Below are 26,818 nucleotides of genomic sequence, written 5' to 3'. Positions count from 1 at the left end.
TATCGACTTTCAGTTGTTGAGACAATTCTTTGAGTGTTTGAGCTGGATTTTCTTCCAATAGAGCTTGCAGTTGTTCATCTTCGAATTTTTTCGGTTGACCTGTTCGTTGTTTGTCGTGAACGTCACAATCACCACTTTTGAATCGTCGAAACCAGTCTCTACATACTGTTTCCGATAGAGCAGATTCACCATAAATTTCCGCAAGCAATCGATAAGTTTCAGCTGCACTTTTTTTCAAATCAAAATAGTGTAAAAGTACACATCGGAAAAACAACTTATCACGTTCCATTTTAATTCAGTTATAGAAAAGCACATATGTAAACAAGGATGACGTCTGTTGACTGAATTTTAGTAGGAAATGTTCATATTTAAAAATGATATAAGTAGCAGATGTCTTTGACCATAGCATACGCAGTTACTGCCATCTAAACATGAACAGTGGCTTTTAATGCAAACCCCTAATATATTCGGTTTTTTTTTATTTTGGTATATTTTTATATTTTAGTTTAAATAAAATATTGACTCTATCGATATCGGAACTTATTTTACTTAATATATCAGAATTACGAACTTTTTAAAATTATAATACTATACAAATAAAAAAAGATAAGTTAATAAAATATAATTTGAGATATGTAGATACTTTTTTTCTGTAACTGTTACATTTACCCTAAAGTTATTAAATTTGCAATATAATAAAGATACAATTACGCATAAATATTGAAATTGTTTTTATACAATTCTGTATTTTTATTTTTCTTAAAATATAAACTTTTAGAATAATTAAATTTTCCATTGATTTTACTTCTTTTTTTTAACGTAGTTATTTATATGCGAATATACACAGCTATAATAATTACATAAATATTTCTATGTGTAATTTACATTTTACACATCAAATTATATAAATATTATCGATTAATTTTCGTATATACATTGTTCTTTTTATAATAAAAATATATTAATAATTAGAAATTCACACTTTGTTCTTTGCAAACATAACTCGATTGTACTTATACATCATTAATTGTCTTTTGATGATGTATTGGTTACGATATCTAGATTGCAAATTAATTATAATTATTTTAATAACAGGTGCTATATAATTAAACAAATTCAAAATATAAACAGAACTTTACATCTTACATTGTTTCTTTTAATTAACCAATTAGACTAATATTCGATTTATGCCAAATTCAATTTGTTTAAACATTTCTAAATATCAATTACCAGAAGTCTAGAATTTAAATAAAATACATGTATAAAGACAATTATTGTTACATGTATTTAATAAAATTTATATAATATAAATGTTAAGAATAAAAATTTAAAAATTAAAACATAAACACATATTTTAGGAAATATACGTATGTTGACTAATATTCTGTTTTTCAAACAAAAGTCGAAAATAAAATATTTATATTTCAAATCATATTTCTTAATCAGTAATGTATTCACTCTCTTTCTGTTTTGCACAACTTTAAGCCATCTTACAAACAATTTCATAATGCCGTTCTCAACCGATTGTCCGAAAGTATAATAGATTAATAGTCGAATTTACAACGGAAATGTCGGAACCACTCATATAAAATATAAATAGTTCAGTCACTCACAGTGTTATCTTCGTACATAGCAGAAAACGTTTTATAAATTCATGGAGCAGTTTTTTCTTTGTGTAAATAAAACAGCATGACATGCCGAAAATATTCATTCTTATCCTCTATGTCCTCGTGTGTGTGTGTGCGTGTGTGTGTGTGTGTGCGTGTGTGTGTGTGTGTGCGTGTGTGTGTGTGTGTGTGTGTGTGTGTGTGTGTGTGCGTGTGTGTGTGTGTGTGCGTGTGTGTGTGTGTGTGCGTGTGTGTGTGTGTGTGCGTGTGTGTGTGTGTGTGCGTGTGTGTGTGTGTGTGCGTGTGTGTGTGTGTGTGCGTGTGTGTGTGTGTGTGTGCGTGTGTGTGTGTGTGTGTGTGTGTGTGTGTGTGTGTGTGTGTGAAAAACAATACACATCAAATACTAAAAATTAAATTTTAGCAAACTTTGTATAAAATGCGCGTTGACCTTTTACGAAATTATTGTTGAATAATTAATGAAATTATGAATAAGCATTTAGTATATATAATGTTATTTAATATTAACCGCATTCCCTCCCAAAAGAACTTATTGGCCAATTTATTATTAGGTGTTGGAATTAATTCGTAGCGTTTTACAAGTGATGGGAAGTACTTTCATTAATGTATTTTTTAATGCTCATGTGAAATAAATAACATTCTTTCATTAAAAAACGCTACGAATTAATTCCAACACCTAATAATATAAAAAAAATTCCATATATATATTTTATAAACAACTCGTGTCTGCAATGGAGCCTAAGTATTATAAGTAATTTCTTACATTTCTTACATTTGCACGATACGCTTTTATCTGATCCTTAACCTAAACTCTAATCTATGTATACATATTTGTTACTGACAGAAGTTACGTTTTACGTTATTTGATTCTGTAAAATTCTCTAATGCTCTTATTAGTAGTAAGAAGTAATAAAATTGTACATATAAAAGATCTTATTAAAAGATAAAGACACTATTATGTTTATGTATTTATGATTTTGATCTAGTAAGTATTTTTTAACTAAAAAATTTAAACACGAATTAATTAAATAATATATTAAACAATATATTAAACAATATATAAAATTTTTTAAAAATTTTAATGTTAATTAATTACAAATAACAAGATTTTCTTACATTCTTTCCTTCACAATATTAAATAAAGGAATTAATTCAGCGCTGTAATTATACATATTAATAACGTTTTCGACTCGAGCGGATTTGCTCCCGTTTGGGTTGAATAATGTTCTATATGGGTTGACGTTATATTCCACCAATAGGAGAGGATACAACATTATTAATCCAACCTAGCTTGGTGCAAATCCGCTCGGGTCGAATACGCTATAAATTTGCTAAAAAAAAGAATATCCAAGAAAGTAGCTACGGATATTCTTATAATTGAAGGTAATTTATACATATAGACGAGGGTCGTTTTGAAAAGTTTGAGCTTAACATAGAAACAAATACTTTTTCGATCAAATTCAGTTTTATTTTTCAACATAATCTCCTTTTAAGTCGACACACTTTTCTCAGCTATGTGTGCGCTCCCATTTCTATAATCCATTCAAATAATAATTCGCGTCTTGCTCTGCAAAATAGACTTTCGGATGCGACGAACGGATCTCGTTCGAAAATCTCTGTCTTTCGAGCCAAATTTTGAGCCTAGAAAACAGAAAAAAGTCTCTGGGATCAGATCTGTTGAATACAGTGGATGATCAATTCAATCCGCGATTTCTGAATTTTTACACGATATTTGATTTTTTTCATTTTTACAAAAACTGACATCGACACAAATGATTGTCAAACAACAACTGAGTCCAAAATGATTACAATTTTCACAGATATTTTTTAAAGCATGTACGATTGTAGTACCAGAATGGTTTTGATGAGTAATGCCATCTTCATGTTAATGCTCAAAACTTTTTAAACGACCTTCGTACATGTATGGAGGTATATTTTTTTAACCCTTTTGATCCTGGCATCGACTATTGCCACGTGTCGTATTACATTTTTATCATTAATGTGAACATAATAAGTGTGAAAATGATAATAAAATCTAAATTTTATTAATGAAAAATTTATATTGTAAAACTGCATATGTATCCAATTATCTAAAAAATAGACACTTGCTGCAGACTTCCTCGCACAAAGGAAGTACAATTGCACACATTTATGCCGGAACAAAAGGATTAAATATATATTTAATTTGATGAAGTAAATAAAAGTATGATTCAATAGTCTATCAAAGCTATTTTGTAATTTTTGCTGAGTTTGAAAACTGCAGTGATCAGATTCAAAATAGATAACATTTCTAAATATTAATTAAGAATATAAAGACATTTTCAATTTTTACGTTGATGCAGTAAAAATTCAACTATTTGTATATCTATGTAGACATAGCAAATAGGTCACATTGAATGTTAAGCCATATCAGATACAGTTATCTTCTATATTAGTTTTTTTTAACATAATATACCGTCAAATACTATTTATGCTAAATGTTAATTATGTTATTATATTTCCAACGAATAACATCAGAAAAAATAAAAACCATAATTTGTTATTTTAATAATAAACACAGAAGATCTAGAACATATATATAATACTTTATGTTTTCGTCGCTTTTTAATTATATTATTTTTTATCACTTAATAAATACAAAGTCCAAAATCGGGATATAAGACGATTCAAAGACGTCTAAAAAAATATTTTTAAAACATTTTTATGAGAACCGTATAAAAACCTATCTTATGTTCTGATTGTAAATCAATTTGTGTCGTCTAGGATTTTACTAATTTCATATGTATTTTAATAATAAATATTGTATTATAGAAAAATGCGAAAAAATTTTTGTCTTTTTCGGAATACATCTTAAAAATAAGGAGCGAATTTCTGGAAAAGTAGATAGTTTTGAATTATACAATATATAAAATTATATACAAAATATCATAAACATAAATAATAAATTTGAATAAACGCAGCCTGATGTCATTTTTGTCTACAATAATATATTGATTTTCTAATAAAAACGTATATTTGCTCAGATCTCGCTTCTTTACTTATATTTAATAAAATAATACTGTAATTATTAAAATAGTGTGTGTGTGTGTGTGTGTATTAAAATTTTAAAAGAAATATTCATGTAAGGCTGAATATAGAATATGTATTTGGAATATACAGGGTGTTCAAAAAGTCCCGGACCGGGTGAATAACTTGAAAAAAAAATTTTTTTTGAAAAAACGTCGAAACACGTGAAACGATTTTTCAAAAAATCTTTTGAGAGGGGTTGCGACCCCCCGCCCCCAATGGGACACGAGGGGGGTCGAAAATATTAAATAGCAACATAGGTCAAGTGGGGGCTCATTTGAAAGGTCTTTTCGAAGCGAATCCAAAACACTACGCAGGACTTTTTGCACATGAAACACACCGTATTTGTTGTCACACATGTACATCAATAGTCGCGTTTTTGAATGCCGATAAAGACACTTGAAGTCAAAAGTTCAAATCATTGAGTCATTATTATTTTACACTTTATGTAACTTTCTTCCCTGATAAAGCTGTTTTGTCGTAGTTCATCTCTGTAATTTTGAAATCAAGCGTCTTTATCGCTGTTTTTGTGGTTATTTTCTTTTTCCTTCAATCATCATCAGTCATGGATTTTTCCTACATTTAAGATAACATGGCTCCTCAGAGAACACGCACATCTTAAAAATCAAATAACTCCGCCGAAAATGATCGCAGCGCCCTCTATGCACAGTGTTTTGGATTCGTCTCGAAAAGACCTTTCAAATGAGCTCCCACTTGACCTATGTTGCTATTTAAGATTTTCGACCCCCCTCGTACCCCCCGTGCCTCATTGGGGGCGGGTGGTCGCAACCCCTCTCAAAAGATAGATTTTTTGAAAAATCGTTTCACGTATTTCGGCGTTTTTTCAAAAAAATTTTTTTTTTCAAGTTATTCACCCGGTCCGGGACTTTTTGAACACCCTGTATATTCTTTTCTCACGGTAATCTTTATATTTATTATATATTTACGAATGAAATTTACGAATGGAATAATAATGATAACACATATATAATGCCATTAGATTTAATTTTAATGATAAAATTCTGTGTTTTTAGAGTATAAACTATGTGATTAATTAGACATGTTTTGCACAGGCTACATTTCTTATCATTGTATACATATTTTTGTCTTGTTATTTGTAAAGTAAATGATGAAACCATCATTAGAAGCATATAGCTTACATAATTGTTTTTTAACATATATTTTACATTATAAACATTGCATCTTTATAAATTTTAATTTACATTTGGATATTAATCATAGAACTTTATACATAATATTTTAATAAATAATTGAGGCGTAATTTCTTGATTTTAGTTTATTTGTATAGTTATGGTTTTGTAATTTATAAAGTAATTTTTAAAGCATAATCATTTATTGACTAGAATTTATAATATATATTTAGCAGTGATACATGTGTATAGACTTATATTCTATAAATTAGATTTTATGCATTTATTTATTATGTATCTATAATATTATTTTCTCTTATGTGTGTATTTGTGTCTGTGTAATAAAATAATTAATGTAAGATGCATCAATCGTTTAAAATTATATCATTTATTTACTACAACAAAAATTGCCATGTTTTAATTGCTTACAGGAAAAGTTCAGAAATATAAATAAAAAAAGAAGAAACATATTTTTATTCCCTTAATCAATTATTGCATTAAAATTAACATTTCAAAATTAATATTATAAAATTTTAATAATTTAAAACTCATTTTCTAAAAAATGTTGTTATAACAAATAAATGATATATGTTAATAATAAATTAAAAATAGATGTTGCATCGGTTTTCTATTTTTTAGCAATATCTATCACGTACAATATCTATACAGTCTTCGATAATTGATAAAGTTATATATGAAATTTATGAAGCAGTGTCTGCCATCTCAATTAATTATAAATATTTAATTCTACTTGTGATAATAGTATGTATATTATGTGTGTATAAGCTTATAATTTAAATTTATAATTTTTTACCTAATTTTCTCTTAAAATATAATTAGAGATCTTCTAAAACCTATTTATAAATTTCTATGTTCACATTTATAAATTCGCATAACTAAATATACATTATGTTTCTCTGTTATCTTATGCTGTTTATAAATAGTTTTAAATAAATTATTATACATATATATAATAACATAAATATATAACACACACACACATATACACATATATATTAGGTGTTGGAATTAATTCGTAGCGTTTTTAATGAAAGAATGTTATTTATTTCACATGAGCATTAAAAAATACATTAATGAAAGTACTTCCCATCACTTGTAAAACGCTACGAATTAATTCCAACACCTAATATATATATATATATATATATGTGTATATATATAAAATACCAAAGTATTAGAATGAAGCATTCGATGCATGTAGCAAGTTTTCCTCAAAGACATAAAGTACAAGATATAAAGTAAAATAATTCGAAAAAAACGCCACAGGAAAAGACGCCATTTTGTTTATAATTTTTTTATAAAACATGCGTTGGTTATATTGACTGTGCAAAAGCGTGTAGTAGTAACAGTTGCATAATTATCGGCAGAGAGGAACATGTTCATGCCAAAATCGATTGGTAAAGATTATACGAAATACGAAAAGGTAGGTCGTGAAACATGCTCTTTGTAATATTTGGTATGCTAATAGCTAAGATCTGTATTTCGATGCTGTAAAACCGAGCAAATGATATTTTAATTAGTGTTCTCTGGAGAGTATGTGAATGATATAAATTATAATTTGTAATATTCTTATATGCGTAAAAGTTGCAATTGGATATTCCTCTTACACTTCGGCATAAGATGACAATAAATACAAAACACAATTTTTCTTGTTTGAAATCGTCATAAAACGATTTAATGAATTAAAATTTTGGATGCTTTAGACAATTCGAAATATTTGAAATTAATGAAATGCTGTTTAAACGAATAAAAGTATGTCCAACTTACTTTCTAAATTATTCTCTTTCATATTTCGTCAATTTATGTTTTATCATACCTTTATGTATTCTTATATATTGCTTAAACTTTAATTATAAACTATAAATAAGTAAAATATGCAAGTTTATATTGCATCACATTATTTAATTGTTTGTGACATCTTTTTCCATAGGAGGTGGCATTTTATCCGTATATATAGAGGGAATATGTTTTTTGCAGAGTATACATATCAATTTTTTTTAATAATACGGAACATCAAAAATTTAATTCATTGATTTGTATGAATAAAGAAAAGTTGCTAGAATATAAATAATATTTTTTCGTTCGTTATTAATTATTTTTAAGATCAAGAAGTTATTCAAGAATAAAGGCTTAAGTATGGCGTCTTCCCCCCAATGACCTTACATGTGTATTTTTGTATTTACTTTAGTTGCATAAAAAGATACGGAAAGAGAGTGTATACATATAGTAACACATTAAGTAGAGATATTTTAATTATTTATCGTATACAAATATCACGAATAAATACGTATACAAATATCATAAATAATAACAATGAGAATATTGATCACAGATTAAATGTCACTCGTATATTTTTTCAATTAGATTAATCATTAACTATAATACTACTTATAAATTTTCAATTTTTATTTTTATTTCCAAATTATTATGTGCTTATTAGCAGGATTGGGTAGTGTTAACTAATAGTTAACTAATAGTTATATATATATATATATATAAAAACAATAAGAATCTCATTTTACCATAGACCGTACATGTAAGAACACAATCAATATGAACTAGAAATTAAAGTACGGAATACAAGAAATCCGAGTTCAACTCTAGGCCGAGGTAATATTTTTTGCAATAAATTTATTTATAATTTTTTAGCACATTACCATCTATTTAATATAGTGTCTGATTGAGCATCAAATAAATATACTGTGAAAAAAGAAAAATATAAAAAATTATATAAAACAATTAAATTTTTTCTTTTTCTTCTTTTTGAATTGTTTTTTTGGCCTAAATTTAACTTTAAACTTTTTAATTACTTTTTTTTATTAATTTTTATATTAACTTACCCAATCCTTATTAGGAGAATTCGCTACATGCTTCGAGTTTATTTCTTCACAAGTTCACTTACATTTTTATATAAATATAAATACATAATCTATTGCACATAATGTTAAAATATTTTTAATATTGCCTTAATGAAATTGTATTATATACATATAAAAAATGCATTATTGTAAATATACATTATTGTAATATATTTATATCGTTTGATAAAATTTACTGAAAAAAATACAAAAGCTTGTAAAATTTTTTTAAATTCAATTTAATTGAGCTTGATAATTCCAAACTAATAGCATTTAACAAAACTACGATGTTCAATTATTTTACACATTGCACATAAAGAGAATGACTATTTAGGCAAACCGAAAGTATTGCTACTCGTACCCGAAAGTATTGTGCGTGTGTATAGTGAAACATTTATATTTTATAAAATCGCATAAGGACTGATTGATTGGTTATAAGTTCATACTAAGTAACATACGTATATAGTTCTCGTACGTGTCATTCATTATTAAAGAGACCGCAATTATGAATAAACTTGACTTAATCACAGTCATTCTAATACCGGACACCACATAATTGAATAAGTTCGAAACTTTGTGAGGAACTTCACGTCCTCGACATATCTTTCTTCCAGTTAACTGAAGCGGGTAATTTCCGATTTGTGCCATCCAAGTTTAGTCTACTCTTCGAACATTTCCTACATGTTAGTCGCCAGAAGGCAAGTCTGAAGTCTGCCGAATAGAAAGCGTAAATAAACGGATTGATGGCTGAATTAATCCATCCTAAACACATAAAATAATTTTTTATTTAACTTTGTGAAAATATTTAATAATAATACATTATGTACTTATAATTCTAAAAATATTGAAATAAAATAAATTCAAAGTTACAGATGTTAAAGATAAGATAAATAAATTCATTTAATTAACTTATTTACTTTCTTTGTATCAAATCGCTGTTCGTTCATTTTAACTTTAACTTATCTAAAATAATCTTAATTTAAAACATAATTGTTATTTAAAATTATTAAAACAAATATAATCTAGATATTCGTTAGTCTAAATTTGTTAATCTATAAATATTAAAAGAAATGTTTAGAAATATATATTTGAGAACATCGTATGAAAAAGTGATTACCTAGCCATGTCAAGGCTGGCATGAGAACATCCGGCGGTTGTACGGGCACGAAGGGTGTTACCAGATACAGAATGAAAAACGGCAACCAGCATGCGATGAAACCACCTACAACCACCGCCAGGGTGCCCGCAGTTTTCGTCTCCCTAGCGACCCTGTTAATGCAGCTTTGCTGATTACCTCGGATTGTACTCAACTTTTTGCACATATTTGTTAGTTCGGTATCCTCGGATGGCCTGTCGCATGTCATACCGCTTTCGGTATAATCCGTACGTTGTGCCTTGATGCTTCTGCCACGATCAATCTGTAGAGAAATAATTTCATATATTTTATGCATTGAAAGAGATGTATTGCAAGAGATATATTGGGAATTACAAATTTGTTAAATCAATTTAAGTATTCTTTATCAATTTAAGACTTGTCAAGCTCAAATAGTGTAACAATTTGAAAACTTATAACGTTGCAAAAAGTTATATCTAATTAAATTATAAAGTGAGCTTTGTAATGCAGTTTTGTAACTTTTTAGGATTTTCAATATCTCCAACGTAACAAAAACGTATTAGAGAAAATCTTTTACAAACCACAAGCGTTTGTTTTCTTTGATTCTTTCGAAACATTTCTTATTCTGCCACCGTAATAAATTGCTCCATGTCTACTTGTGTCGTTTTGCTTGTAATCGAAAGAATTATTTGCTAAAGTACTTTTATTCTTTCATAGTATAAAACAATGTCATCATTATAAGCCAATACTAACATACTTAAATCTTGTAAAAAATTATATTTACTATAAATAGAATTATATAATCTACATTGCATACTTTTCTTTTTGCATACAATTAATTTTTGTCAAGTTATATCATTATTGAACGACAAAAAAATTTTCGCATAATTTTCTTTTTTTATTAAAATGACATTTCTGTGTGCAGCTATGTAATTAAATCAAATCCGACTAAGCCAATAAGATGTATTGTGCAAAATGATTGATATTCGATTATATAAAGTCGGATAATGTGGATTATGAGGAATCCGTATCTTCCATCATAGTGTTAATGCCTGTGCCATTTTATCGTCGTTGGTGAGAGAGCCGTTGGTTTCAGTAATCTTCTTTTCAATGAAACCGAGAACGGTCTCTTATCTTTGATCGATAGAGCCATTGGAATTACAGTACAATTTACATTAAAAGCAGAAGTTTTTATTTCTTTTAAAAATACACTTGCTTTGAATTCGGAATAGGTTATTATAATATTTGCATTAACTACTGCTTTGTTGTTGTAAACAATTTTTTTAATTATCCGTTGTATTTCCGCTTTTCTATCTATATACGTATTGAAATGTCATTTTTAATTATAAAAACAAAAGGACATTATATTCTGCCTACTTGATAAAAAATATTTTCTAAGAGAGTTTTTTGAAGAAATAAAGAAAATATAGTTTTCAATTTTTTATTATAAGTCTATATCTAGATTTCGATGTTACACATTTTTAAGAGTTTTTATAATCTATTATTAATGAGATAAAATCGTAAATTATAGAATATTGATCGAGTATTTTAGCAATAAGTCATTAATATCTTCCTGTCATAATTTGTTTACAATATCATCTACCGCTCGAATAACAAAATATAACATTAAGAAGATTAATGCACAGGTATTTGTTAGCATAGAAAAACGTGCTATGTCATTATATTAATCATGTTAAAGTTTTTCTCCTATAACTCAGCTCAATCATAGATGACAATGTTATAAAATTATAAAGCATACAAAAAGAATATAAAAAACAAGCGTAATTGTATAAGCTTCTGAATAATATTAATGTCTGAAAATTTTCAAGATCTTTTTAAGTAAAAAAATCTTATTTTAACAAACACAAGAGAAATACGTCTCTCTCTCTCTCTCTCTCTCTCTCTCTCTCTCTCTTTCTTTCTCTTACACATTAGATTCTATTAAATTACATAGTAAAATAAGTAGCAAATAAAAGCAAATTACATGAGATGAGCAAAATAACAGATAACAACATACAGGTTATATATCGAAGATATAATAATATCATCATACATCTATAGTAAAAACTAAAACAATTCTCACCGTGATTTTATGACGTGATCGGATATTCTCTCTCTCATTGGTTTTTTCCAGATTTCTATGTCTGCTTGCTATGACGCATGAAATTCTGCCGTATACGTACAGCATTACTAACATAGGCAGGAAGAAACTGCCCATCGCCGAGAATATTACATAGGAGGAATCCATATTGTAGGAGCACTTTTTGATGTCCCGATTCGTCGCACGTGGGAAACAACCCAGTAAAGGCGGACTCGTTATTGCACCGGCCATAATCCATACCGCGACAATCATCAACCCAGCCAGACGTTTGCTTCTACGTCGACGGCTGTATATCAGCGGTTGAGTTACGGCTAGATATCTTGAACAAGAAACCGATAATAATGCGATTAATTCCGTAAATTTTAGGTATCTGCTATGTCTCCGCAAAATACAGATATGCTAAATGCTTTGCATAATATCAGAGTAATAAAAAGACAATAGTATAGTAAACAAATTGTTTCAAAATTTTCGAAAAATTTTTATCTTAGAATAAATTGTATTGAGTAAGCGCATAGCATGTAGCAAAATTGTATTTCTGAATCGTAACTTTAACTTATTTTCAGGTTGTGCAGTTTGTATATAAATCAATGGAATCAAAAGCTTTTCACCGCACACAGAATATAATGCAAAAAAAAAAAAATAATTTGATTTATTAACGTAGAAAAAAGTTTAACTTGTATATATATTACAAATACGGTTGCCACTTTCCGAAAAGTGTTTCGCCGAAGATCGATGGTTCTCTTGCCTGAGATCGCTCACTTCAAGCTATTCAAATTGTTATTAATGTTCTTTCTTATAGTCCTCTCTTTAAAAAAAGTCATTACGGAAATTTCTTTTCAAAACCAAAGAATAATTGAAACGAGCATTTAAAAAAATTACGATTATCAAAATTAAAAACAATTAGCTGGAAATTTTTTCATCTGCCGGAAAATAGGAGATTTAAAGAAACCGAAATTTTCTAAAATTTGAAGAAGTGACAACCGTAAATATACAAACTGTACTAAAAATTAAGAACTTATATTACTTACAGTCAATTCTTTTGCTTTTAAAATTCTATTAAAGTATAAATCTTTATTTTAAGTAATATATAATATATTGTTTTTTATAATATATAATATAAATTAAAATGATAATTACCTCTATATCTATATATAGTAATATATAAATAATAAAACAGAAATGTTTATGTCATGCATGCATAACTACAGAAAATAAAGCGTGATACTTTGTACTACTTTTCTACATAAGATGGGAAATCCAGAAGAAGAAAACAAAGAAAGAAGTTAAGAAAAAAATGTATAAGGAAAAATCGCTCTCATTAACAACGAGCAATGTCGACTCGTTTAATAAAATCAATATAATACAGAATACTTTTTATGTAAATGAACTTTCTAGTTAAAAATCTATCCACTGTGGCTGCCGATTTTTATCAAGAAACCCCCGTAAAGTCCAGACATTAGAGGATTTATGTTGCATAAAATCTCTTTTTTAATAATCAAATAACCTATCATTCTACAAAAGATTGAACGGTTGACAGGATGGCTTTCCGGTAATCACGTTACCTACGTGACGAGATTTAGAAATGCGTATGATCGGGTTTACCTGTCTATAGAAATGGCGCATAACGAGAGAATGCTGGCTGTGCAGAGTAGAATATCAAGGGAAACCCAGAAATCGCACAGTATTTCGCCCAACTCCCAAGTCCCTCCTGTAAGCTTCAATGAATATCCCATTTGATAAGATGTATGAAAATGCAATTTGTACGAGGTAAGAAAGAACATCTCTTTTTGTATAACAATAATAATGTTGACTGAGGGGGGAGGAGAGTTATGATTTATGGTACTATACGTGCCCATTTGTAGGATTATTAAATGCCAGCAGTAATTAAACGTCGCTCTGAGTGTCGTTATTTTCCAACAATTTATTTTTCTTTGTGAATAATGCATACCAATTGCGATAATTAAATAGGATTCATATTGTAACGACACGAAAGTTCAGAACTTATTATCGAAGATGAATTGGACATTTCACGCTCGTTTATTGTATTTTATCTCCTGACAAATACATGCATACCTGTAACAGGACAGCCGGTGGCATAACCGCTAGACCGACTAACAAATCCGCAGCAGCCAAGCTAGACACAAAACAATTAGTCACAGATCGTAATCTCCTCGTGGTAATTACAGCTGCAATCACTAAAGTATTGCCAACCTGTAATAATAATTCGAGAAAGAGATCATGATTATTAAAAATATATATAGTTTTAGATGAACTGCACATTAAATCACTCTTATTACAGAATTATTATTTGTATGTATGTATTAGGTGTTGGAATTAATTCGTAGCGTTTTACAAGTGATGGGAAGTACTTTCATTAATGTATTTTTTAATGCTCATGTGAAATAAATAACATTCTTTCATTAAAAAACGCTACGAATTAATTCCAACACCTAATATATATATATATATATATATATATGTGTGTATATGTATATATATAATATATAAACAATATTATTTTAAATTTGTAAAAATTATTATTATTACATATTTTAAAGCGCAAATTATTAAAACTACTTAAAGCATTATATCTTAATATTATAATATATTTATACATCCGGCGAGTTATTAAAGCAGATATTCTGATGTAAAAATATATATTCGTGCATATAAAAATACTGGAAATTTCAATTATTGAATGTGATTTTACTTACTATTGTAATAATAATTAATATCGTGAACAATCCTGCTAAAATAAGATCAGTCCAATTGGGCAGGTAATGTTCCATCTCCGTATTTCCTTCGTCCGTCGATACCGTACGGTTCCATTGGTAAATGTCTTCATGGTAATCAGTTGTTTGATTCGCCATGACGTTTACCCTCGATCCATAAATGATAATTTCTGTTTCGCAGTGCATATGTTGCAAGACATCATGATAATGTATTCATTTATATATATATATATAAAAGAAATTCATACCTTAACTATACATACATAACATATTTTTTATGCAATTTTACTATTTTTATTAAGTCTACAATTTAATTTACAGAATCTCCATAAATTGTTCAAGCTGCTGTATTGTTCTCTTTGTCATAATAATTAGAAATAGTTAAAAATTTTACTTTATTTAATCTATTATCACAATGTTTAACAATTGTAAATGTACAAAATATAAAATAGTATAAATCATTACATACTCATAATAGCATATCACAACTAAATATCACAACTAACAATAATACGTTGTTCAACTGTGCGTAGATATATAATATAACAAATGAAATTCTCTCTCTAAAAAAAGAAATTTTAAATACTTATTTGTCAGTTTTTTTTTTTTTCATATAAGCCAATCAATTACAAAAGCACAAATGCCTAGATTTTTATTTGCATTGTCACAAAAAGTGGAGAATATTAAAAACGCTTGTACGACATATCGGATCAAAATGTGAATCCTGCAAACGATGAGATGCATATGAATTTAAAATTGATTAAAAATCATGACATGTGCACGTGGAAATATGAATATAAAAAAGATTGAGGTGGAACTTTTAAAACTTTCTATGATCACACGAATATGTGGGCGAAATGGCTCAACGTCGACATTTTTGCAAAATATGGAACTGGATCACATTGGAAAGAGGCAAACGCTCTGGAGTTTACTAAAATTGGATGAGAAAAGTCAAACAGACTATGGAAATAAGACATAGTATAAGAGATAAAGTGCTACTAAAAAAAGAAGTCGTATTCCAAAGTATATGAAAAGAAATGCGCGTCAAACAAAATAAATCCCTCGTCCAAATTGGTATTGTCACTGTCAAAGTATTAGGTATAGTAAAAAGAAATCCATTATTTTTCCAATAGATGGCTTTAGTAATCTGTATCTCGCGAACGCGAGATATAGATTACTAAAGCCATCTATTGGAAAAATAATGGATTTCTTTTTACTACACCTAATATTTTGTCGAAAACGCACATTTTATCCAGCAAATTCCTATATATATTATATATTGATAGTTACAATTTATTTATTTTAATGTATAGTTCTAAATTTTATTTTATATTAAACTTTATTTTATATTTAAAATACATATTATTTTTTATATATTAGGTGTTGGAATTAATTCGTAGCGTTTTTTAATGAAAGAATGTTATTTATTTCACATGAGCATTAAAAAATACATTAATGAAAGTACTTCCCATCACTTGTAAAACGCTACGAATTAATTCCAACACCTAATATCTTATATATATCTTATATATTTGATATATTTTATATATTTAGTATAATAAAACATTTTTTAACACAACTTTATACCAGTAAATTACTTGCAGCTTAAGATATTTATTCTGTAGTGTAAAGAACAAAGTTACAGAATTAAACTTATACTAAGGGAATAATTAATGTGAAACATTGCTGCATTAAGTATTTAAAGAAATTAGAGATAATTTTCATTTATATAAAAGAGCAAATACATTATTATCTTGTTCATTACCGATTAATATAACATAATCGATTCATAATGAGACTGTTATATAATTAGGAACTTAAATATATATTACGATTACAGCAGTCTTCAGCCACCGATTTGTTTAAATATTAATAGCGTCATGATTACGCTATTAAATATATTGAAAATTTTAAAGCAACGACATTTACATTAACAAAGTATTGTGCCAAAAATAATAAAAAAAATTAGATTCTCCTAACTTGCATAATGATTTTTTAATCAACCGCATCATTCCATTAACGGTTCCAGCAACAAATGGATTTTCCTCTGGTTCGCCGAATTAAATAAATTACAGCATTGTTTCCGCTTTCACAGCGTGACTAAGTAATGGCAACCTGAACTAAGAGGCAATTTAAAGAAAGCAGAATTCCGATCACGTACATACTTAATTCTAATAATTATCTAATAACAAACATAAAACAAATTATAAGGTGTCGTCTAAATGAGCATGGACTAAAATTTCCTTTATTATGATTGCAAATATTACCCGCTTCTTTCCAGCTACACAAATTTCCTCTTTTTTTTAATCTTTCTTGACATGTATATAATTTATTTTTCTAAAGTCAAGCTACGATAATTTTTATTTTTTAATAAAATCTCTCTATTCTTATAAAAATTATATGTCAATTTAAAAAAATATAATATTAAAACAAAATACATTAAATTTATATTTATTATTTACATCTTTTTATAATTAATTATTTTTTATATCGTTGTAATAATCTTTTTGTTATTAAACTAATTATCTTTCTATGTTTATTTTATACATAGGTATATATGTATATATATAATGAATATAAAAATATTCTAATAATACGAAAATTTTGTATGAATATGTATGTCATTACTTGCGATGAATTTAAATCATCTATCTCAAGTATAAGGTAAAATTTTAATTAATCATGAATAATAAGCACGTTTTCAGAGAGATGTGCCTGATACCATTGCATTATCCATGTATTCCACATATCATCATCATTCGATTCTCATACTAAAAGCTATTTTCACGCACAAAAGAATTTAACGACTTCGTGAAAATCAGAGCTCGGATTATCCCATGGGAAACTCGTATCTGCGAGAAACAGTATCTGTGTAAAACTCAAGGTATGTTGCGTTGAGGAAACAATTTAAATGGTACTGGGTCGATCAATAAACATTTGATAAAGATACTCCCACTTAGAACGACTGTAGATTTCCGACCAGCCATAAATAATCCAGTACGTATAACGTATAAAAACTGGGCGGGTACTTCCGCAAGGTATGGAAGTCGGATAAGACAAATGGACCAACGAGATCTCACGCGATCGTTATCGATCCTGTAAGATGAAATAGAACGGATTGTGGTGAGAGATTCTGAGTTTCTGATTCCATCTTGTTATCTCAGATAATAAAATATTTCGAGAACCTGGGTTATGCATTGAATCAAGACAAAACATGTTATCTTTATAAGAAAAATAACAATTCTAAGTGAAATTTATTTTGTTTTAATTTTACTTTTTATTTATATTACTAATTTCTCTCTCAAATTCATTTATTTTACTTTATTATTTTATAAAACGTAAAGTAAGAAATTTTATAATACTTATAAAAATAATGATAATTAATGGAACTGTATAAAGTACAGTGCTATTTATATGTTTACAGAAAAATGAGAATTATTTTATTAAAAATTTTTATAAAGTAAAAATTATATTAGGTGTTGGAATTAATTCGTAGCGTTTTTTAATGAAAGAATGTTATTTATTTCACATGAGCATTAAAAAATACATTAATGAAAGTACTTCCCATCACTTGTAAAACGCTACGAATTAATTCCAACACCTAATATATTTAATTTACATATTTCCTTATATGCAATTATCATTAAAAAAATAAAGCACAAATATTGCTAATGTTTTTAAGAGAGATATCTTTTTTAATATTCCAACATGTTGAGAGCAAGAGCGTTTACCCTTTCAACAAAGGAGAATTGATTTCTAAGCATTAGGGATATATTATAGATTTTTAAAAATATTATACATATATATTTGAAAAAAGTGGAAACTGTTACTATCTTAATTTTATATACACACGCGTTTATTTAAAAAAAAAGATATTCATTGCTTTGGTTAAAACTTACCGTATTAATCGCGAATAGAATTATTTCAAATGGTTTCAATTACAATTGTCTATATGCGATTCGTCTAAATGATCGATTATTCTCAGATTTTATTATGGTAGCTTACACACAGATAAAGTAAAAATGTGCGCAATTGAGAGATAGAATGTAGTGTAGCAATGAAAACAAATATTTCCACAAATTACTGTACATAAATATAAGTAGAACATTCATGAATTTAATAGTCCAGATGTAATAACATCTTTTAAATATGTTTCTGTAAGTGAATAATTTGATGTGAAAGTGTAATAGTGCTATTTTTCGTACTATTTAAAAAAAAGACAAAATTTAAAACTACTCAAAAAAAATTCACCGCAATTTTTTGCTTAAGAGGCACAGAAAATAAAATGGAGGTAAAAATTTTTGCTGCAATAATTTTAGTATAAATATAGTTCTTTAAGAATTTTTAAAACTTATTAGGTGTTGGAATTAATTCGTAGCGTTTTTTAATGAAAGAATGTTATTTATTTCACATGAGCATTAAAAAATACATTAATGAAAGTACTTCCCATCACTTGTAAAACGCTACGAATTAATTCCAACACCTAATAATTAAAAAAATACGGAAGTATAACAGAAAAGTGACGAAAATACTGCTTATAATCGTTATGTCTTCCATTGTAAATATACTTTAATTTCTTTATTTATAAATGCAAATATATGATGGCATTAATTGATAATATTTCAACTGTAAATACATTAATCTTATTTGATTAAGTATTTATTTAATTCAACAAGCGATTAGTTTTCTTAGATCATTATTTCACTGAAGTAGTAATTACTGAAAAGTCTTTCTTTTTTATCTTGAATGTACTTGTATATTTTTAAAAACATTGTTAAAAATTTATAAATATAAAAATATTAAACAATGTAAATATTTATTTATTCGCTATATAATACATTTGCCAAATGTTTCAATATTGTGAACTTTTAAAAGATTTAAAATATCTTGAAAACTAACGTGGTTATAATTTTAAAACATATAAAAAGAAGAGCATAAAAAACCACAGCACAAGTTATAGTTTGTGATATTTAATTAATGTAATAATAATTAAATATCACAAACTATAACTTGTGCTGTGGTTTTTTTATGCTCTTCTTTTTATATGATTTAAAATATCATCATTTTTTAATAAAAAAAAGATAAAGATCTATAATTGTTTCAGCACAATTCGTTCTAATGTTTGATCTCTTTTTTAGATATGGGTCGCTGTAATCGATTTCATAATTGTGTCTACATGCTTATGCACATAGATTTTGCACATACGTGCAAAACCATTACATTCAGAATAAACCTATTTATTGGAGAAAACATAAAACAGAATGATAAATTTTTTCAAAGCTTTTTTATGTTAATTCACACAAAACCATTTTTTAAATCAAATTCTATATTATTCTATAATAATAAATCGATAATGTTGAAATATTCTATCATTTTTCATTTCTAGGTTAAATATATTTAAAACGTAACCGTCTAATTACAAAATTTAACGATAATTTATCAAATTAATACTTAAAATAATATAATATAAGATATAAGACTTTAAAGAATAAAGTATCACGTTATTTGATCATAGTTATTTAATCCGTGATTGTGTTGTAAAAAAGTTGTAAAACTTTTAGCACTAGGTATATAAACAGAAATAGGAAATTCTTTAAATAACAGTCGAGCTACCAAATAAAGCAAAGAGAGTCCTCGTGTACACTGTGAAATAGAAATCGAAAATGTAGTTTCAATATTTTTCATGTTATAGACATAGCAAAACGTATTTTGCATCAATAGTTTTATTTTGCTTCTTTGCTTCAATAAAAGTAAATATTCAAGGAAGTATCATCTCAATAACAACGAATATAAACATTTTCATCATTTGTGAGTTAAAATAAAATAAATAAATACAACTCGGTATCTAAATACTCATCGAAATTATATCTATCTTAATTTCTGATTTAAAATGGATAAATATAATAATTGAGAAAAAATTTCTCTTTAATATTATCTCTAACAATAAACAAGAAACTTTTACACTCTAATTATTTCGTTAACATATTTATAAATATATTGTATCTGCAAAAGTTACTGTTGTCATCGTAAATTTAAAAGCATTAATAACAAATGTTCAGATGTTTATTTTATGCTATTACAACATCGCGATGTTAAATTACAACGTTTTCATTATAATCACATCAAGCTATATTGATCTTTCAACAAAAATTGATAACATACGTAAAATTTTGCAGATAGAGAGTGCCATGAGTGTCACGTTCCTATATACATATATATTTAAACAGTTGTTTTTAGATTCTTGATAATGTCGGACAACGTTAATAATTAAAAAATGGTAGTCGCACAGTATTCATGTTATAATGATCGGAGTTGCAACTACGGAGTTGAATTCAACTGAATTTTCCGCAAATGTGTAGAACTGAAGGATTCTCGTCAATCAAGACTTTTTGTTTTAAGAAAATTGCTTTTGAAAGCAAGTACGGGTATTGTGTTTACAAATAATAGTCGTCCGTAGCTGCCCTTTGAGATCATTACGATTTATATTGGATTTCTTTGAATAAGCAAATTCAGCTCACTTATAATTTCATCTCAAATTATCTATTTGTAGACAAAGATGTTTTAAACAATTGTATGTAATATAAAAGTGATTTTCATTTAGTCAACTATACATTTTCATGTTTTATTGTGACATTTCTAAACTTTCAAATTTTATAATTATAACAAATTGTAATTGATTACATATTTATAAATAATTTATAATTTAAATTAGATTCTTCTAGTACTTATTATATCTACTAATTAGATTCTTCAGAGATAATTAATAACTTTCATTTTATTATATTTGACTAAGAGTATTTGCAGAAAAAAATTGTTTTTTTTATGTGTTATATTAGTAAAACGTAACAAGTCAATTAAATATTAAGATTATAATTCCTCAAGATTTGATAATGTTTCTTATGATATCCTAGACCATTTATTTAAGAGACAAAGAAATATACGTACACGGCTTTGCAGGCTATTTATATAAGACGTAGTTTTCTACTTTAAAGGCATGATACTCTATAAAATTCAGTATTATAGCATAACTCTTCTAGAATATCACGCTTCACTGCTGCCGCTACAATATATGTCCCAATATATTTTTAGTATATAACAAAGAGTAAGATATTTCTGCATTGCTAACAAAAGTTTTTGCTAAAAAAATAAAAGAATAACATACAGTCGCAAAATAAATTTTTTTTGTTAAATTATGTTATTGCTAATTGGAATCAGCGAAATAAAAATATGATTGAAAATATTATGACATTTTTCTTAACAATGATGTTTATATGCATAACACATAAAATGATTTGTACAATTAAAGTATTGAAATCTTAATGTTTCATATGTTGCTGCGTATATTGTTTGTGGAATTTCACATACTGTTTGTGTAGAATGTGTACATTTGAATCCGAGATCGGTTTTAAACATATGTAAATTTAATCCAATTTGATAAGACCCTGCTATGTCTTAAGATAACATAGCTCTAAATTCTAACACCAACTACGAGTCAAGCTTTTGGTATAAATCCCCCGAACCTCCGATATTCTATTGTAGCTTGGAGAATTCTATACTTGTCATCGCTTCACGTACGCGAGTTATCTTTACGTAAATCTGTATATACTATTCAGTTAATATAAGATGTGAGAAATAAAACATTTCTCATATTTGTAGTATCAAAAGTAACTATGATTGACATTATTTTTTAGCAAATTAATTAAAATGCTTTTTGAAAAAAATTGATACGATAATTTTTTATTGTGTAAAAATTTGTACAATAAACTTTTTTTAGTTTCGAAATTAAAAAAACATTTTAGAAAAAGTAAGTTTTTACACAATAAGATTTTATACAATAAAAAATTCGATATCTGCGAAAAATGATACCAATTTTTTTACCAAGCTGTACATATATACATATATGTATATACATATTTAACTTTTCATGAAATGCGACAAAAATATTAGTGTCAAAATATTTATGAGCGCTACACACTATATACATAATTAATTTAATTTTAAAAATATAAGGTTTATTACTATTTCTAAAAAAAATAGAATTTTTAATTAATTATATTAATGCTCTTCTTATAATAACAGTTCATAATAATATATTATAAATATATTTTTATATTATATTATATTATAATGTATAAATAAAATGGTATATTAATTAAAAATTATAAAAGGTACGTCGTCTTATATTCGTATGTATACACATATGTTAAGTAGTATAAAATTAAGAATAGTAACATACATTTGTATTACATTCGTATTACTTGAAAAGTTACAATATAGAAGCCAAATGCTCTAATCGGTTTTAGCATTTCTCGTGCTATCATTTATAAACTTTACACGATGTTCTAGTCGTCCCGATATCGTAGAGACGAAACTCGTTGAAAATACGTACAACTGATACCGCTGCACTTTGTTTTGCGGCAAATCGGACCATAGATAACATAACTTTGACCACCGCAAGGTAACATACGAGAAAGTAATGTGTGCCGATGGATATCATGGTTAGGAATTACAATTTATAGAAATTTTATTTGTCTTATCAATTTTAACAGCTGCTGAAACGCATTGTAAATTTAAGTTTTATTGGTAATTAAAAAATGAAAAATTTTTTAACTCAAACGAGCATAATATATCAAAAGATAAAGTCTTAAATAATCATAATGCCAAAACAAAATGTTATATTTAATAATACTGCAAAGAAAGATTTTTTGAAAAAATTATTTGCCATATGATCAAATGCTGCCGCAAGATAATTGTGAATCTGCGGAAATAATTCTTAGTCCATTTCTTTTAAGTACCAAGAGAATTATCTCGCTAGCGCTTTTAAAGTTCGCAATTCTCTGCAGTCCGTAATTTTTCCACAAGGTGGGTGGCGGCGCAAGAGATTAATCTGAAACGAATATTTCTCATTAAGCGATTCTGCTTCCTCAGTGCCAGCATCAAACCGGATATTAGTTCGATGGTTATTAGTTTCCGACCGAAAAGTCGTAACTACTCGGAATGTTGCTAAAACGAGCTTTAATAAATTTTGCACGTGCAATTCATATTATTCAGTTCACGCGCGAGAAATTTTATCGATACTGTATCAAAACGTTTTCGATAACGTTATCGAATCCTTTGAACCGTTACTGCCAATAAATTATCTTCACAATAAAATGCTACATTTTAATATTTAGAGCCATATTGTAAAACGCGTTACAAAATGAAATACAATATAGTAATATAAATGAAAATGAGAAAAGTTCAAGCAGAGATAACATGCAAAACGGCAATACATAATAATGACATGATAAGCCAATAAAATGATACGAACTGATAAAACTGAATTACCTGTATTGTTAATAATGATTAACAGCAACACTGATTAGTACTGTAACTATATTTAGCCTTTGGCTACAGTCCAACACATACCGTTCTATACGTTGTATTAACTCTGCTCAACTACTATATCATTATCTCTATAACTAGGAAGTAATTGTTTTACGAGGAAGGATGTACAACATCCTGCAAAGATATATACTCATTATGTACAATAGGCATTAACATAAACTCGAGAGATATGTGTTAAATTTTTCTTTTCTTTTTTAAAAAAAAGTTTATAAAAATAATTAAAATAATATAAATAATAAATATTAATTCTTAACATAAAACTATCAAAACACATGACAATATGCGTGTAACAATTAATATAATTGATATAATTAATATTATTAATTAATGTAATTAATTAATATTTACACACACACTATTTACACACGCGCGCGCGCGCGCGCAATCGATATTCTCTTGATATTTGATGCAAATAAAAACATCATATATTTCAATATATTAATCAATAGATATATCGGCATGTCCAATGTCTAAGAATTTTTTTATTTGTAAAATTAATTGTTATTTAATATGTGAAGATTACACACCCACACACACACACACACACACACACACACACGTATACATGTATATATTAATAATAAATAATTAGGTTCTAATAACATTAAATAATTATAAAACTTGTGCCATCTGCACATTGTATAAAAAAATGTAATTTGGATAGTCCCCAGAGAATCAGATATAGGTACATGAAATGGAAGCAGGTGCAATGCCACTCTTGAATATTGGGTGGACTCCGCAGTTAAATAACACAACCTCCTGTGGGCTATGAATATATGATCTGCCTAAACACTGTTTAAGGTGACAGTTTAATCTTCTGTATTCCGGCAAAATTATAACTATTTCCTAGCTTAAGTTATAATCATCAAATCACATGCATTCCATTAATGATTAAAGAAATAATGTAAGCAGTTTCATACAAAATAGATTAATTTGTTATCAATATTTTTTATCAATATTTGAAATTTTTTAATCTTGTATTTATCTAAATATCTGGTAACTATACTTGAATTCTTTCTTCCTTTTGTATTTGGAAATGCTTTGCTTTAGAAAAATCGTATATACATATTTTCACGATAACATCGAGAATAATAAGCTCATAAATATTTGTAGTTTTACAAAGAATGTAGGATGCGGTGATATATGTCCAATATACAAAATAATCACAATTCCCATAAAATTTTTTATAGAATATCGATAATGCACATTATTTTGCGTGCACATAACACTAAACATTAAGTTAGCTAAAAAAAAATTTTTTTAAACAAATGAAAATTTTGTGTACCACTTATTATATTGTTAAATCCTGAAGTATGCATTTAATGGGAAAACTTTAATTCCAAATCTAAAAGATTGAAGTTGTGATATAAAAATAAATTAATTTGGTACTAAAAATTGAAGAAGTTTAAAATGCAAGCAAAATAATTTTTCAATCGCTTATGTCTTAATGTGATTAATTTTGTCTTTGCCATCTACCTTTGTGTCTAATCCGTAATCATGCTTCTGTTTACATCAAATATATTAGAGAATGCAAATTACGTATGTATTGCAATTTAAAAATCTTGAAATTTCTCTCTTTAAATCGCAAAATTGTAAATACGTGCTTCTGTGTGATTTTAAATATTGTCACTTAAATTCAGTGTAAAAATAATATACCAATGAAAAAAATATGTAAAAAGTCGATACTCATATTTAATTATTATCTCTTTCCATGATAAATTTATATATGTCTAATCCGACGACATTCTTAAAATTCATTGATTAAAATTATGCCAAATAGTCCTTGTAATATGATACAGTGCGCGTGTAGTTAGTTTACCAGCCATGGGAATAATTTCGCAACTAGCATAGTCTCCCAAGCATATAAGTGTCGAGTGGCTGGCATCCCCAGCTTTACAGTCGTTAAGGGTAGCGTTCATCATGAACGTAATTGGACATATGCTGCAAAATTTACATACGCCACCGCGTCGGTGGATGTTTGTAGACACTACGAAAAAGGCAACTTCTCGGAATAAATATAAAATACCAAGGAAATACCGTGAAAATACATTCGCTACCAAAATCACACTGTATTGCTAAATCGTCAGTCGCTTTTCTGTTTTTCGAATGTACATATATATACATATACTCTATATGTATATACCTACCCAAAAAAATATTCTGCCGATAAAAGGGGAAATTTTTTTTGGCATTTCCTCTAAGCAAAAAATCTCACATGAATCAGGCGCATGTATTTATAACATGTATTCATCTATAAACATAAAAACACTTGAGCTATGATCAAAAAATAATTTCTCTATGGAAAAATTTCAATTATAATAATTTAAATAGCATTTGAATAGCATAAAAGAATATATAGCATACTAGCGGCACGCTTATTTGTTAGAAGAAGGTTGTCATTTATGTGCTACCGTAGCTATGCGTGCAAGTTAATATAAGTAAGACATTCTTCTAGCATTAAAAGGATTGCAATTTTAAATCCAGCACCTGATATGGTTCACCTAATATAGATCTTTAATCCAGCACTTACGATTATACAAAATTCCTCTACTTTGTAAAATATCTTCTTGAGATTGTATATAAATGGAAAATTTTCTGACATTAACCGCTATACGGTATATTATTTGGGTGTGTACATACTCACACACACACACACACACACACACACACACACACACACACACACACACACACACTTATATATATATATATATATATATATGTATATATATTCGTTAGATCAAGAAACGTCAGTTGTGGCCC

At 27.4% G+C, this 26,818-nt stretch overlaps 1 protein-coding gene across 2 annotated transcripts in view; it reads right to left on the bottom strand.

Moving 5' to 3' along the window:
• Nucleotides 1-1,964: 1,964 nt before the first annotated feature.
• Nucleotides 1,965-26,818, bottom strand: part of LOC105154905 (putative G protein-coupled receptor No18) — a 53,143-nt gene continuing 28,289 nt past the window's right edge. For both annotated transcript variants that reach the window (XM_011070700.2, XM_087402787.1), the window contains exons 3-8: nucleotides 14,651-14,838; nucleotides 14,010-14,147; nucleotides 13,539-13,651; nucleotides 11,919-12,255; nucleotides 9,839-10,139; nucleotides 1,965-9,483 (exon numbers count right to left, since the gene is read on the bottom strand). In XM_011070700.2, the coding sequence (XP_011069002.1) occupies nucleotides 9,308-9,483; nucleotides 9,839-10,139; nucleotides 11,919-12,255; nucleotides 13,539-13,651; nucleotides 14,010-14,147; nucleotides 14,651-14,806 (1,221 nt within the window). In that variant the 5' untranslated portion in view covers nucleotides 14,807-14,838 and the 3' untranslated portion in view covers nucleotides 1,965-9,307. The remainder of the gene's footprint in view (nucleotides 9,484-9,838; nucleotides 10,140-11,918; nucleotides 12,256-13,538; nucleotides 13,652-14,009; nucleotides 14,148-14,650; nucleotides 14,839-26,818) is intronic.

The sequence above is a fragment of the Acromyrmex echinatior genome, chromosome 1, assembly GCF_024713525.1.
Source record: "Acromyrmex echinatior isolate Ae372 chromosome 1, ASM2471352v2, whole genome shotgun sequence".
NCBI classification, from domain to species: Eukaryota; Metazoa; Arthropoda; class Insecta; order Hymenoptera; family Formicidae; genus Acromyrmex; species Acromyrmex echinatior.
This window is presented reverse-complemented; position numbering and strand designations above follow the sequence as displayed.